At 30.7% G+C, this 15,209-nt stretch overlaps 2 protein-coding genes across 2 annotated transcripts in view; one reads left to right on the top strand and one right to left on the bottom strand.

The window, feature by feature from the left end:
• The window catches only part of LOC123014435 (pancreatic triacylglycerol lipase-like), a 26,238-nt gene extending 13,528 nt beyond the window's left edge, over window positions 1–12,710 (top strand). The window contains exons 2-12 of the mRNA XM_044413567.1: window positions 2,923–3,121; window positions 3,172–3,326; window positions 6,312–6,425; window positions 6,485–6,637; window positions 6,685–6,822; window positions 8,905–8,992; window positions 9,224–9,335; window positions 9,386–9,486; window positions 9,538–9,738; window positions 12,092–12,422; window positions 12,536–12,710. Coding sequence (XP_044269502.1) covers window positions 3,001–3,121; window positions 3,172–3,326; window positions 6,312–6,425; window positions 6,485–6,637; window positions 6,685–6,822; window positions 8,905–8,992; window positions 9,224–9,335; window positions 9,386–9,486; window positions 9,538–9,738; window positions 12,092–12,422; window positions 12,536–12,665 — 1,644 coding nt within the window. The 5' untranslated portion in view covers window positions 2,923–3,000 and the 3' untranslated portion in view covers window positions 12,666–12,710. The remainder of the gene's footprint in view (window positions 1–2,922; window positions 3,122–3,171; window positions 3,327–6,311; window positions 6,426–6,484; window positions 6,638–6,684; window positions 6,823–8,904; window positions 8,993–9,223; window positions 9,336–9,385; window positions 9,487–9,537; window positions 9,739–12,091; window positions 12,423–12,535) is intronic.
• LOC123014428 lies at window positions 12,586–15,209 on the bottom strand. Its single transcript, XM_044413554.1, has 5 exons — window positions 13,937–15,209; window positions 13,789–13,888; window positions 13,469–13,708; window positions 13,007–13,418; window positions 12,586–12,956 (listed from the first exon to the last, which is right to left on the bottom strand). Exons 1-5 carry the CDS (start codon window positions 15,100–15,102, stop codon window positions 12,784–12,786), a joined length of 2,091 nt encoding a protein of 696 aa, XP_044269489.1. The 5' UTR covers window positions 15,103–15,209; the 3' UTR covers window positions 12,586–12,783.

Raw genomic sequence — 15,209 nt, 5'->3', positions numbered from 1 at the left:
TTGACCTTTGACCCCGAATAACTTTTTTAGCACACATGGGATCGATGGGGACTTTTGACACTTTATTTCTAATGGTATACCCAAGGTCTCCACCAAAATTTAGCTCTGTCGGAATTTTCGTTATTTGACCACTATTTTTATGACTAATTTGACCGGACTAAATAAAATAATCAGCGAAATTAAAATTGAGAACACAAAATTGCATTTAAAGGATTCTTAACTGAATTTTTCAGGTAACTGGTCATTAGCACTTCTACTATATAGTGTGCTGCAAAATTATGAAATAATTTTATTTATTAAATCTGAAAATAATTTGTTTTGACAAAAATGCTCGAACAGCTCAATTTTCTTTTAAAAAATACTAAATTCTTAACTTGATTTAAAATTGTACGTTTATTTTTTGTTGATAATATTTCACTTTTTGAATGATTTTTGTTTCGAAAACATTAGGTAATACTTATTTAATTATTTTGATGTTGTCATTTCGACAATTAAAGATGTATCGAATTTGGTAAAAAGAAGTGTCCATTAAAAAAAAATGTCGATGACGTCATTACTCAAAAACCATTAAGTTGAAAATTGTGTATTTTTAAAAATAGACAGCATTTTTGTCAAAACAAAATATTTTCAGTTTTAATAAGATTATTCCATAATTTTGCCGCTCACAATATAATAGTAACAAGTAAATAAGGGTTCAGGTGAGTGAGTGTTGTAATACGTAGCATTAGTTTATACTTCTTCTTATTTTTCCTATTGAAGTGAAACTTACGCAAATTTTGTTCATTTTATACTTCATCATTTATTACGACTTTCATTTAATTGTAATCGCTTGACCAATTAAGAGAATTATGTAAATTGCTAACTGATTTTTTAAAGAATTATGCACACACATTATGGTATTATTTATTTTTACACATTATATCGTATTTAGATAATAATGTGTCTATGCTTATTTAAACAAACAAAAGGAAGAGTACTCAACAGTGAACTTCAAAACCCAGGAAATGAATTTAAATCAAAAGTAAACAAATTATGCTAATTGTTAGTATAGTTTACTTAATTTAAAACGTAAATTTTTGTTTTCTTTAATTTTTAATTATAAAGTTTATTCGCATTTACAAATTGAAAATAGATTTTACTCTGTACCCATGAAGGCGAATACCTTACTTTACAAAGTGTGATTTCAAAAGTTTTAATATTTATTATTAATTTTTTATTGTCATTTTTTTGTTTGTATTTTTATAAAGAAAATTTTTTTCCAAAAGATCTCAAAACTAGAAACTTAAAGCTTCAAAATGTTTTTTTTTAATCTAGTTACGACCATTTTTCGATGAGATACCTTTCAAAAATCACCAAAAAAATGTGGTAAATTTTTTTATTTCTTTAATTTTTTGAAGTAGTGTATTACATTTTGAGCTTGATGCGTATAAGTGCATTATTTTTATTCTAGTATATAAAGAAACTGAATTTACTGAATTTACTGAAATATATTTTTTGTTTTTTTTTTTTTTAAATAGGCTACTTCTAAAAAAAGTTTTTCAGTGTAGATATGCAAACTATTTGCAACTAGCTAGGTAATAAATAATAATAATCTCTTCGATTCTCGTAAACAACAAAAATTACATTAAATCAGTTTTTTCGTTAAAAATAATGCGTGTAAATATACGTATAATAAATTAATTTTATATTGCAACACCACTGTCTATTTCAAAATCATCTGTATGGTCAAGGTGAAATTTGAAGTTCATTTAGAAAGTAACAGTTAAGTGTCATAACACTTATAATTAAACTATCAAAACAAATATTTCAAATTATACACATTTATAATTAGATTTTGTTCGTAAAATCGATAAAATATGATGAATAAAGTTTTAAAATATACATAGAAAGGAAATAAATAATATGGAACTAAGCGTTTTTTATTTTTTGTGAGTGATAAAGTACGAGTACCTAATAAAAAAATGGTGTTTAACTATCAAATTTTGGAATTTTTTACTTGAGTTTTGCATTTTTTTTAATGGCAACTTGCTATATGTATTTTTTTCGATCAAGTTTGTGATTTAAGAGTTACAACTATTTAAATAGAATTCATAAATAAAATTTTAAAACAAAAATTAAGAAAAAATGATTTTTCGGTAAAAACATAAAAATTTGTATATTTTGTTTTCAAACATTTACTAATTCTCTCTCTAAAATTTTGGATTTCTGGTAATGTATTTTCAATGTATTACAATGTACAAAATTTCTTTTTGTAATTTTTCTAAACTTAAATATCCACCAAAACTTTAACAATCGTAATAGTCTGCAGAAATTGAAAGCAAATTTTAAAAACATAAAAAAATCTAGCTCTTTGGCATTAGGCCATTTTTCGAAACTAAATTCCATTTCATTAAAAGTCATAAAAATTGCTCAAAAAAACTCATCCGAAATTAATTTACGAGATGATAAATTATGGAAATGACACATTTACCGAAAGAACTCATTTGTAAACAATCTTGACCCACAACAACCCATATTGATAAACCCTTCCGCATGCTTGCGATTACAGCAAAGCATGACTAAGAACCAAACTGAATCATCAATTATCTAATCCTGACCCACCAAAGGAATTTTTTTTCAAAAAATGTTGTGGTCAAACCCATCACTCTCTCCTCATGATCGGAAAAATCCCATGGAAACAAACAAGACAATAAATTAAAAATGCAAACATTTCCATCAACCTTTCAAAATTGGAACATTTTTTGTGGTTCGATGTTAACTGTGTTAGTGAAAGCTTTTCACTGAATTTCTTTCTTACATAATCGAATGCTTTTATCTTGTGTAATTGTCGAATACTCGAGAAAGGTTATAGTCGCGTGCCGCCATGGCCCCCCCATGCTACGCCCCCCATCCTAGTTCAAGATCACTCATTGCCTCTTTCAGATTCAGTGTCTTGAGTGCCGCCAACTCCGGATCCATGCAAAGGCTACAACCGCCGAAGAAACGGTTAGTACCGTGAAGATGGTACTGAGGTGTCTGCAAGCCCTCGGAGTGGTACTGGTCGTGTCGCGAGTGGCCCATTCCGGCATCCTGGACTGGGCAAGGTCCGATAAAATCGAAGTCAATTTGCCCTGGTTGCCTTGTGAGTATTTCCACTCAAAGAGATTTCTTTTCGACGAAGAGTGTTTACAGTCGAGAATGAGACCAGGTGTTATGATGACTTGGGCTGCTTGAATATCACAAGAAGTTGGTACCATCTGATACTCAGACCCATCAACCTCTTTCCATTGCCCAGAAATGTCATCAATACGAGGTTTATACTCTACACACGCTTCAATCCAAATGAGGTTTGTTTTTATTATTTTATTACCGTAAGAAGTGAAAAACTGTTTGGGAACAAAACTGCAAAACTTAAGTTTGTATGCATTTTAAAAATAAAAATACCAATATCCGATACGAACTCGATTACAAATTTTGAAAAATTGGATAATCTTCTCTAGTTTGTTCACCCTTTCGAAAATTACAACGTTTTTAGTTAGTTAGTGATTAAGATAGATAAACTACAATCATATTCATGCTGTCTCTTAATAGAACAAATGATAATTGTTTCTGAAACATTGCAGTTTATGACTATTAATGAAACAGTGATTAGTCTACTGTCATGGGTTTCCAAAAATTAAATAATTAAATGTGTATTTTTTGTATCCAGTGTTCTGTGACTTTTGTATATTTGGGTGCGTACATTAGGCGCAAGCCTCGTAAAGTTATGTGAAACATCCTGTATCTCTGTGAATTTTGTAATGTGAATGTTTCTATTATGATATTTTTTCTTTTCTTTTTTTTTGTTTTCTCCTTTTTTTTTCTCCAATTAAAATGTACTTACAATTTTAGTGTTTTGTATATAGTGGCGCTAATTTAAATTCAAGGTGTCGGCCCAATTGTTCAGAGATTATATTTCAGGCAGATAAACATGAAATATTTTGTTTCTTGTTTGGTGTTTGTTACATGTTGTTTTTTTTTTTTTCTAAATAAATAAAAATTAATTTGTATAAAGTTTCTCAATTTCAGAATTTCATTCTTTACTTCTTTATGTTACGAAAAAAATGTCTAAAATTCAATTAAAATATTTTTTTTACCAGTCTGATTATTTGATGAAAATTTGGTAAAGATTCTAGTATCTGGTGATTTTTTTGAAATGAAAAAAACAACTTATTTTTAATTATGGATACAGTAAATTAGGTCAATAATACCTGAATGACACTATTTTTGCATGTTTTTCGGCCATTTGCCACATTTTTCTGACAGAAACTTGATTATTTCGCCAAATATTCTCAAAAAAAAAAAAATGAAAAACCACCAAATTATTTTAAAAAATGGTTCTATTTGTTTTTTACTATATAAAAATAAAAATGTACAACACTTTTGTACCATTTCACTAACAACAAGCCAAAAATTCAAGAAAATGGCGTTATTTTTGCTTTTTTGAAGTTGAAGCACGTATTTGAGATAAACAAATTACAATATTAAATCGAAATTAATATTACATATTTGTTGGCTCATTTATTTTGCAAAATTTAGTCTAAACATCTAAACATTACAAAAAGAGTTAACATTGATGTTATTTTGTTTATTTCACTCGATTTTGAGCAAAATTAGGGCAAAATTTAGCCGAAAAATGTGGTCGAAAATGGTTTTTGTACTAAAATTTTAGGTTTTTCAACACTGGTTGATTTTTCGAAAGTTATTTCTTCTAATAACACAGTTATTAACCGCTGGGCTTAAAAGTCAGTTTTATGTTACCTTTGCTTGAAGAGTAACCTAATATAGTCGCTTTCTCATCTACAATTATTAATACCTTAAGAATTTTCTTCCTGTGTGTCAAGTGAATGAACTTGTCTTGAATTTACTTTATGTCTTTGATTTTTTTTCTTTTTATAGCTATACTAAAATTAAGTGTACATTACATTTTCTTGTTTACATTTAAGTCGTTAATTTAAACTTTCAGTACCTGACTGAAACATATAATTTCCAATTTTAATGTACTTAGTTAAATCTTTCATTTCAAGTTTCTTCTAAAACTCAGTGCTTTCACTACTAAGTACTCTGTTGCTTCTTATTTTTATTGAAACAAAAATTATTTAATTAATTTACTGTCCATAAAATAAAATAAAATAAAATTTTGAATATACACATGTCAAAAATAAAAATAATTTGAAGCAACATTGAGACTTAAAAAAACCTGTTGTACTGATCATTTCTCTGTGTTCAAGGTTTTTATGTTTATATTGAGATTAGACATATAATTTAATTATTTTAATCAAAAATGTTACCTTTTCGAAACTCTATCTTAAGCAGTTTCAGACTTATAAAAAACACTACAATTTGCGTTTTCAGTTTTACTACAACTTTGTTTTTATTATTTTGGCTTATCTTCATTATTCGTCATTATTTATCGATTGATAAGGAAAAAACAAAGTTATCATCAAAAATACATAGGTAAATTTTCAGTTGTTTTCTGATATTTTTGAAACTACTGTAAAGTTTTTACTATTTATTCTGCAACTTTTTTGACATTTAACCAAACTTAGATCTCTTATACCTAATTTCATTTTTCCAGTCTGTCTAATGTACTATTGTTGTTATTTTCAAGTCTTTAAATTTATTTATTTTTAACAAAATAAATGGAAATACGAAATTGAATTTGCAAAATTTATCAATTTAAGTTTAATGAACTTTCACCAAAAAAATGATTACATCCTTTTACGGTTTTCGTGCAAATTTTAAGATAGAATTTGATTTTCTTTTAGGAGTAGAGTTTTAGAAGAATTTTTTATAATTATTTTTGTCGTGTCATTTGAAATGAAATGAATTAAAAAGCATTACTCAGCGAACAATACTGCGTGTCACATTTGTTATTATTTAATTACTTAGCTTCAGTAATTTAATAATTTTTCTAATGTACTCGCTAATTACGTGAATCTGAAGAAACATGTAATTAGAAAAAGGCCATCAAAAAACCTTGAATTCCAGCGATAATTTGTACACAAACACCAACCATGCAATTCAATTCATATCTAATAAAAATTTCAAAATGATGCATAGGTAATTAAGTACTTTCCTCCGATAAAACTTACACAATTTTAGCTTTGTCACAGTAATTACTTTGTAAGAATTTAATAATAACTCTCTACGAACGAATTAATTAACGTGGTCTTAGTATTCAAAAGTTCAAATATTATTTATCAAATGTCATAAAAAATTCACTTCCTACTTTTCTCAAACGATGCACCCACCTTTCACTTCTTTACAATTTTTAATTTGGTCAATTCTAGGGGACTTACCTGAAAGTCGAAGACGAGAGCACCATTGAAGAATCAAATTTCAACCCGAACAAAAGTACAAAATTTATAGTTCACGGATTTATCGACACTCCTTTATCAAATTGGGTACAAATCATCAATTTACCCAAATTTCGTTTATCTTACCCGATTTGGATTTATTTCAGGTGAGAGATATGAAAGATGAACTGATCAAAGCAGGTGATATGAATGTGATTGTGGTGGATTGGGCGGGGGGTAGTTTACCCCTATACACACAAGCCACAGCCAATACGCGGCTAGTAGGCATGGAAATTGCCCATTTAATCAAGTTTTTAATGGTAATTTACCCACAAAAAGTCGGTAGAAAAATAATGTGAAATTGTAGAACAAATATGACATTGATGCCAGCGACTTCCACATCATTGGGCACTCTTTGGGGGCCCACACTGCTGGATACGCCGGCTCTCTTGTTCCCAAACTGGGACGAATCACAGGACTGGATCCTGCCGAGCCATTTTTTCAGGTAGTTTTACTCAAATAAATTCATTCATATCTCCAATTTTTCTGACCTATTTCGCGGAATCTATTTATCCCAGACAATTTTTTTACAAGTTCGTCTTTTTAGATAAATTTCCTTAAAAAAATATATATTAAAATTTAAACATAAATTTGTCGAAACTGAATTTGTCCGTGCCATAAAATCACCGTTTTTCAATTTTTTTTATTGTTTTTTTATTTTTTTTTTGCCAAAATTTAGTAGGGACTTTACCGGAACGGTATAATTTTTGCAACAAATTTTTATACAAATTTGTAAGTATCTCTGTTTATTTTATATGAGAAATGTTTTCAAAACTCGTGGTTTAATAAAAATACTCTTGCAAGATTTTTCCGATTTTCCGATTTCTTCTAAGCTAATTATCCCCGTATTCTCAACTCATTTTTTTACAGATCTTTACAGATTCAGATTCCTTGTCTGGTTTTTTATACGAAAATGTAATTTTTCTACAAATTGCATACAAATCTTTTTGGTCGTCGCCACTGACAATATCTAACTGCGATTTCTTAATTATAAGAAAAACTGCTAGAACTAAGTAAAAGCGGTTTATTTTAATCAACACTTGAAGCTGTCTCTTTTATAGAGTTTAAAAATTATAAAATTGTTTCAAAACGTTTAATTTTTCTGGGTAAATTTTGATGGATTCTTCAACTGTTTATCCTAGCCGAATCTTTGGTTAATCTTTCATAAGAAAAAACAACTTTTAACAAATTTACAATCACTTTTGTTCAATGCTTTGATCGTATTTACGGTTATCAAAACTAATTATACAGGGTGTGTCAGAAGAAAAATTTCAAGTAAGATAAGATACCAGGAACATGGAAAACATGTTTAAAAGATTCTATGTGTACCAAAAATTTTTGACATTAATTTTTTATCATTTGACATCTTTTTGTCTATTTAATGATACTGATAATCTTGTATTTGTGTTTTTATAATTATTTATAAAGGTAAAAAAATAACATTAAACAGAGTTACAATTTAGGACACAGCTTCCTTGTTTCCTCTTCTAATGGCCTGTAGCAAAAAAAATTGATTTTTTTTTTCCAACAGAAATAAATAGAGTCAAAGTGCAAAATTTAATCTCATAACTTCGAAATTTGTATAGATATAATATTTTTTACATTTTTTCCATGTTCCTGGTATCTTATTTTACATGGCATTTTTCTCTGAGGCGCAAATTCTGGCGCACTCTGTATCTAGCAGTAATTTTAAAAGATTATAAGAAAAAATACTAAAATCCGCATAAAACATGATTTATTAAAACAATTAATAACTTAAAATTGTGTTTGTTCTTAAATTTGTAGCGTTTATTTGAAAAATTTTCAACAAAACTCGAGTTAGTCCACACTTTACCGGACTACTCGGTTTAATTTTTTAACGGTTTAATTTTTACAGAACGTTCTTACAACTTCAGACTTTGTAACGTTTATTAAAAAAAAAACAAAATTCGAGTTAGTACGGACTCTACCGGGTAATTCCAGAAAATTCTTACTGTTTCAGATTTCTTGAAAAATAATTTACCACATTTGAGAAACGTGTGATTTAAAAATTACAAACGGTTTTTCAGCTCCATTTTTACAATTTTAATACATTTTTCTGAAATTATATTACATTTATTGAGCTGAAATATTTTTATCATTAACATTTAAAAAAATCTAATAAAGGCACGAAGCGTTTTACGTGAATTGTTTGTAATTGGCATTTACCTATTAGTTACTAAGCATTTTTTAATAAATATCCAACCATGTTTATTACACGAACATGTTTTTCTTTTATTAAAAAAATATTTTAAAGTTATTTTATTTGTGAAATATATCATCTTTTTCTTTTGAAGTGCTTACTGTACAGATTGTCTCTCCAAACTTGATTAAAAATAGTTAAAAGCGACAAAATACTATTATTTTTCAGTTCTTTCTAACATCTCAACTTCACAAAAGTCTAAAATATCGACATTTCATGAAATCAAATCCAAAAACTAGTATATTTTTGCTTTGCTTTTTTTGGAAAGCAATCTTTAGTCCCTAGGCCTCATGTTAGTTGTTTTAGGGGATGCCCCCACACGTCCGTCTGGACCCCTCCGACGCCGAATTCGTCGACGTGATCCACACCGACGGCAAAGGCATCATCTTCCTCGGTAAGTGCTTTCTTTCCATCAGTTCAGCTATCTTGTTTGCAAAACAAAAGAAGAAATAGAGCCTAACCAAAACGATACTCAAATATGCATAATCTTTGCCCATTTCAGCTGACTCATTGTCTTCTTTTGTAAAAACTTTCCCGAGTCGTGTGTCACAAAACTAACAGAAAGCTTGAAGTCGACAAAAAGTGATGCATTTTACGAGTTTCTAAACTTTGCTCCAATTTCCAGGCTACGGAATGTCGCAGCCTTGCGGCCACTTAGACTTCTATCCCAACAATGGGAAAGAGCAACCCGGATGTGATATTACCCAAACCCCCTTAGTACCCTTAACCCTTATCAGGCAAGTTGTCATTTTTCCTCAAACCAAACATTTTCGAGCTCAAATTTCAGGGATGGGCTAGAGGAAGCGTCCAGAGTCCTGGTCGCATGTAATCATGTAAGAGCCATAAAATTATTTATTGATAGTATAAACACACAATGCCCTTACATAGGTGAGTTTCAATACCGAATGTTTGATTTGTGTTAGTCAGAGGGCATTTTAGGGCATCAATGTTCCAGTTTCGAGCAGTTTATGGCCGGGAAATGCTTCACGTGCAAGCCTGGAACCACGAACTGCGCTGTGATGGGCTATCATGCCCACTCCAGCCCCGGGATCGAAAATAATGAAATCTCGCAAGCAAAGCTGACCGATCTGGTCGGAAATAAATACTTCCTAACCACGGGACGAGAGTTCCCGTTTTGCCGTAAGTACTCGGAATATCAGAAATCGCACCCCAGAGAAAAAATTTATGTAAGATTCTTATCTTACCAGTAACATTAAAAAATTCTATCTGTTAAAAAAATTTGACATTTATTTTTTGACATTTTACATTTTTTTGTCTATTTAATGATACTGATAATTAAGGCTCGGATTATATGCAAAATGCATATTTTTTATTAAGAGGTATATCAACAAAATTATAAATTTTCTATGCATATCTAATATTTTTTTGACTAAAATAGGCCAATAGGCATATTTTGGCAACTTCGTGAATATTTTAGGAAATATTGCATATTTGTGCATATTTTCTTCAAATTACAAATTTCTGATTAAGAATTTCAGTTCAAGTTAAAAATTAGATAGTTTATGAAAAAAGATCCGATTACAAAATATGTTAAAGAAAAAACAACCGGTAGGTCGTAAGCCGGAATCAAAGAACTAGTATCCTGCTGAGTGTTTCCTTTATACAGGGTGAATATAAAGTATAGAACTAAGCGTTTTTTTTTGTAAAATAAATTGCCTCTAGAAAATAATACTTAATATAAATTAAAGTAATATAAAAAATGTGATCGTATTTTGAGAAAGAAATTTTGTTTTCTTTTTGAGTTACGCGATTTTTTTGTTAAAATATAACAAATAAATAGTTTAAGCAAAAAAAACACGTTTGGTTCTATACTTTTTATTCACCCGGTATGGCTATAATTCGAATAAATAGTTTCCTGGAAGTAAATTTTAGCGAAATAGTTTAAAGTGATGTGATCTGAAAAGTACAAATTTATTAGAAAAGCTTAATTACTAGGTTATAAAATGGCTTGTCTGAGGCAAAACCAATTTATTTATTCTCTTTCGTTTATTCTGTGTAGTTCAAGATACCGAAAATACAAAGTCTAGTGTTCTCGAGGATAAAAATTTATCCTAACTTTGATTTTTTATTGTTCAGTTTTGCATATCATTGCATATTTAGCATATATTGGAGTATATTTCTTAATATCTTGTGCATATTTTTGTGAAAATACGTGCATATATTCGCGCATATTTTACAAATTTTTCGTGCATATAATCCGAGCCTTACTAATGATCAAGATTTATAAAGTGAGAAGGTTGCCTCGTAACTTTGCACCAATCACGTGTACGCATTATTCGCGCGAATTGACGTCACTGGAGGTTTCGTTCAAAAATAGGATTTGTAACCAAACATATTATTAAGTTAAAAAACTAGAACCCCGTAAAATAAATACTGATAAAATATGTTTTATTAAGGGTTTAAAATATACATTAATAAAAAAATGTAAATTTATTTTGCTAAAATTTGCAATATTTTAATTTATAATTTAATTCATTTTTTCTTTGATTAGTTTATCAGAAATTTTCTCGATAACTATTTATCACACACTGATCTTTTTTGTATATGATAGAAAATTAAATTTTCTTTCCAAAGGTACCAAACATAAGCGGTTATCACCAAGAAGTTCGGAGTTACTACTATGCCAAAAATCGACCAAAATCTCGACAAAAATCAAAAAAATTTTAACTTTAAAATCGATCCATATAACGTTTTTTTACATTTCTAGTGATCTTAAAGACTCAAAATAGTGCACAAAATGTTATTGGGTCAAGTTTAAATACTTACGAATTTTTTGTAAAAACGCTTGAAATATGGTTTTTTGGACGTAAAATTACCCGCTGAACACGATGCAACAGGTTAAAATACTCTGCGATACATAGTTTTTGCGATGTAATTTCGAAATTTTTATACATAGATTTTTTAAATATTTTTTTCATGGTTCTGGTACATTATCTTACATGGATGGCATTTTTCTCTGGTGCGCGAATAAGAAAAATTACTAAAAGTCGCATAAAACTTGATTTATAAAAGCAATTATTTACTTAAAACTGTTTGTTTTTAAATTTGCAGCGTTTATTTGAAAAATTTTCAACAAAACTTGAGTTAGTCCAGACTTCAACGGTTCTAACGGTTTAATTTTTCCAGAACGTTCTCACAATTTCAGACTTTTTATTAGTTCGTTTTACGTAAACTAGAAAATAGTTCCAAAACGCTTGAACTGTCTATTCAACTCAAATCTTTGGGTAATCTTCCCTAAGAAAAAATAACTCTTAACTTTGTAACCTTTATTTTAAAAAATTTCACAAAACTTGACTCAGTCCGGACTTTACTGGATTACTCCAGAAAATTCTTACAGTTTCAGACTTAATATTTTTTCCATGTTCCTGGTATCTTACCTACATTCGACTTTGGTGCGCAAGTTCTGGCGCCCCCTGTATTATGTTTTTTTTTTGTTTATTTTTTGAATTTGTCATGTACTTTTTGATTCCAGGAAGACTGTATCGAGTGAGAATAGAGTTAGCCAAACCCCGAATGGCCGAATCCTGGGTCCAGGGCTTCATTAAGGCCTCCATTTACAGTTCCGCTGGTGTGATCCACGTCGATTTAACACCCTCTGGTGAGACGAAATTGGAACACGGCACCAGTTTCACCAGTGTGGTGTCACATCCAGCCGACTTGGGAGGCAACATTAAAAAAGTCGAATTGAGTTGGGAGTACGAATTGAACGTTCTAGAACCAAAAACAATCTGTTTGTTTTGGTGCAACGACCACTTGTATGTCGAAAGTGTAGCAGTTGACGAGATGGCGTTGCCCGGAAGAGGGTAAGTAAAAAAATTCATTATTGTTGTAGCCTTGGGTGTTTAAAGCCCTCGCTCCGCGTCGGGCTTTAAACATTCTCTTGAACTATTTAATTATGTAACAAATGTTTGTTTAGGAAAAGAGATGCGTCCTTTTCGAACACGCTTTGTCCCAAGGGAAAGAAGAGCTACTCGGATATACCAAGCAGAGGCAAAGGAGTGTTCGTCGATTTGTGCAAACAGTCAGATAAATACGATAAAAGTTGATATTAAACCAGTGATTTAAGTTTTAATAAATTCTTGTTAAAGAAACGATTTTTTTATTTTCTACATTTGCTAAACATTGACTTAAAATCAGTTTAATGCGTAACAACATCAAAGACAACTAAGCTGGAATCATAGGCGATAGCTGTTTACTTCCTTCCATTAATTTCATACAAAGTATCTCAAAAACTTGCAACATAATATCCTGATTGATCTTCTCTATTTGCAACGAAGAAACAAACAAATTTACAACATCTTTCACTGTGTTTTCCCCTAATAGACATTTAACAGAATCTGAAATTAAATTAACTTCACTGTAATAAAAGTTTTGGTATCCCACTCACCTGGAATGCCACTCAGAACAACAGTAACAAAATCTTCGAGTTCCATAGAAAGCGTCTCAATTTTGCCGTCTGACGGTATTTTAGCATTAGCACAACAATAACGTAGATAATAATTCGCGTGTGTCACAACATTTTCTTCAATAAAATTTCCGAAAAGTAACAAAATGGACTTAATGACCGGTTCTTTACTCAAAAACGTTTCCTTGTTGTCTGCTAAAAGTTCGCATAAAATGTCGAAAAGTGTTTTGGTGACCTGTAGTTTGACATCAAAATCGTCGAATTCATCATCGAATTGAGTGTTGGACTGAGGAAGATTGTCGTTTTGTTTGAGCGAATCCAAGGAATCAAGAGCTTCGTAGAAAACTTTCCTTTCGGTGAGGAGTTTAGTCATACGTTCGCACAAATCGCAATTCTAAAGAACGAATTTTGTTTACATAATAATAAAAGTCTAAAATAACTCACGGTCGCGTTCGACTTAATAAAGGACCAGTTTTGCATTCCATGATATGTGTCACTCTCTTCAACATTGCAAGGAAGTGCCCTTTTAATTGTCTTAACAGTGTTACGAATTACTCTCGTTCCTGTTTTAGCACAAGATTTATAAAAACTCTTCACACCATCAACTTCGTCGGCTTCTTCACATTCATCATGCTCTGGACTTCCATCATCACAGGTTTGTATGAACGGGACTTCAGATTTTGACTGCAATTGTGGGTTATTTTTAAAACAATAGTTATTTTTAAAACAATAGTTATTTTTAATGACAGTAGGTAGGTACTAACTTGTTCTTTTTTTATTGAATTAATCCAAGTCGTTGCAAGTGAATCCTCGATCTGGACACTGTCTGCGAGCAATATTTTATTGAAAATTTCGCCCAATGACCTAAAAATTCTTTATTTTTAAACAAGCTTCATACGAGAAAATTTTTACATTGAATTAACAACCGGGATCAATAATCTCGATTCGGAAGCTTTTTGCTCTTGCAAAGCTCCCTGTTTTGATATAATCGTCGCTAAATTGGCGGGTTCCTCGTATCCAGATTCTGGGATTCCCCGAGTTTGTACTTTAGTTACATTTTCTAGTTGTCTGGATTCTCGCAGACTTATACTATCAGGTATATCTTGCCCTTCAGGAACTGAAGTCAAATCTAGTGAAACGTTAAAAGTATTACACTTCTTAAGTTCACTTTTAATTTCTTTGGCTCGATTCTTGGTAGCGTCAACTTTGCTCAAATTGGCTTTACTCACAGATTTGTCTGGGTCATTATAATGTGTCGTGTTTTGGCTAATTTTTACTCGATTGAAATCGTCCAATTTTAGCTCGTTTTTCTCATTTTCCGACGCACAACTTCTCAAAATGTAATAGTTAATAAATTCCGGATTTGATAATAGATTCAAAATGTACGTCATGACTTGTTTCGAAATTATAGAGACCAGAACTTGGTATGGTAATGAGTTTCCCAATTCCCAATTGATGAAATGGTTCAATAAGTTAATGGTAAGTTGATGAATGAAAAAATTCTTTGCTTTCTTTGAACAACTACACATGTGTGAGTATCTATACAAGTCGCTGATTTTTCCCGAATATTTATCTCTGCGTTTCAGACTCCTCCGAAACTCCTTCAAATGTTTCAAATACAGATTGAGGACTCCTTGAATGATAGCTTCATTACTGAGACTCAACTGGACATTAACCATCTTTCTCAGAACCTCCTCGAGGATAACCCGACTCTCACTATTAAAAGTCGGGTCTTTACTTATGTAAACGAACCACTCTTCTATAAAATACTTGTCGATATCAAAAGTGAGCTGCTTAATTGAAGCTGCATTGTTGAAATCCTCTCTCTCACATTGTTTATTTACTTTAAGATTTAAGAGTTTTGGTAAATTTAGCGGTTTATTCTGGTGGAGGAAGTTCTGTATAGTCACGAAGCTTATCAAAGTTGTCGAAATAGCAACAGCTACCACACAGCCGAGCAAATAAAGACCACTTACAGGTAGTGTGAAAAACTGGGTGCTCAAACATGTAACTAGCAAAAGTAATAAAGACCACGCAAGCGATTTCCAGTAGGTTATAAAATAATTGATGACATGCATTGTGGAACACTTACTGTAATTTTGATACCTTTTGAGGTGTTATCTTCAAGGAAGTACTTCTGATTAGATACTTTCTTTATCAAACCACAGATTTGTGATGAATTTTA

Source organism: Tribolium madens, unplaced genomic scaffold, assembly GCF_015345945.1.
Source record: "Tribolium madens isolate multiple individuals breed KSU strain unplaced genomic scaffold, Tmad_KSU_1.1 Scaffold_19;HRSCAF=116;Tcas5.2_LG9, whole genome shotgun sequence".
NCBI classification, from domain to species: domain Eukaryota; kingdom Metazoa; phylum Arthropoda; class Insecta; order Coleoptera; family Tenebrionidae; genus Tribolium; species Tribolium madens.
Note: the sequence above shows the minus strand (reverse complement) of the source record. Positions and strands in the feature narration are given on the sequence as shown.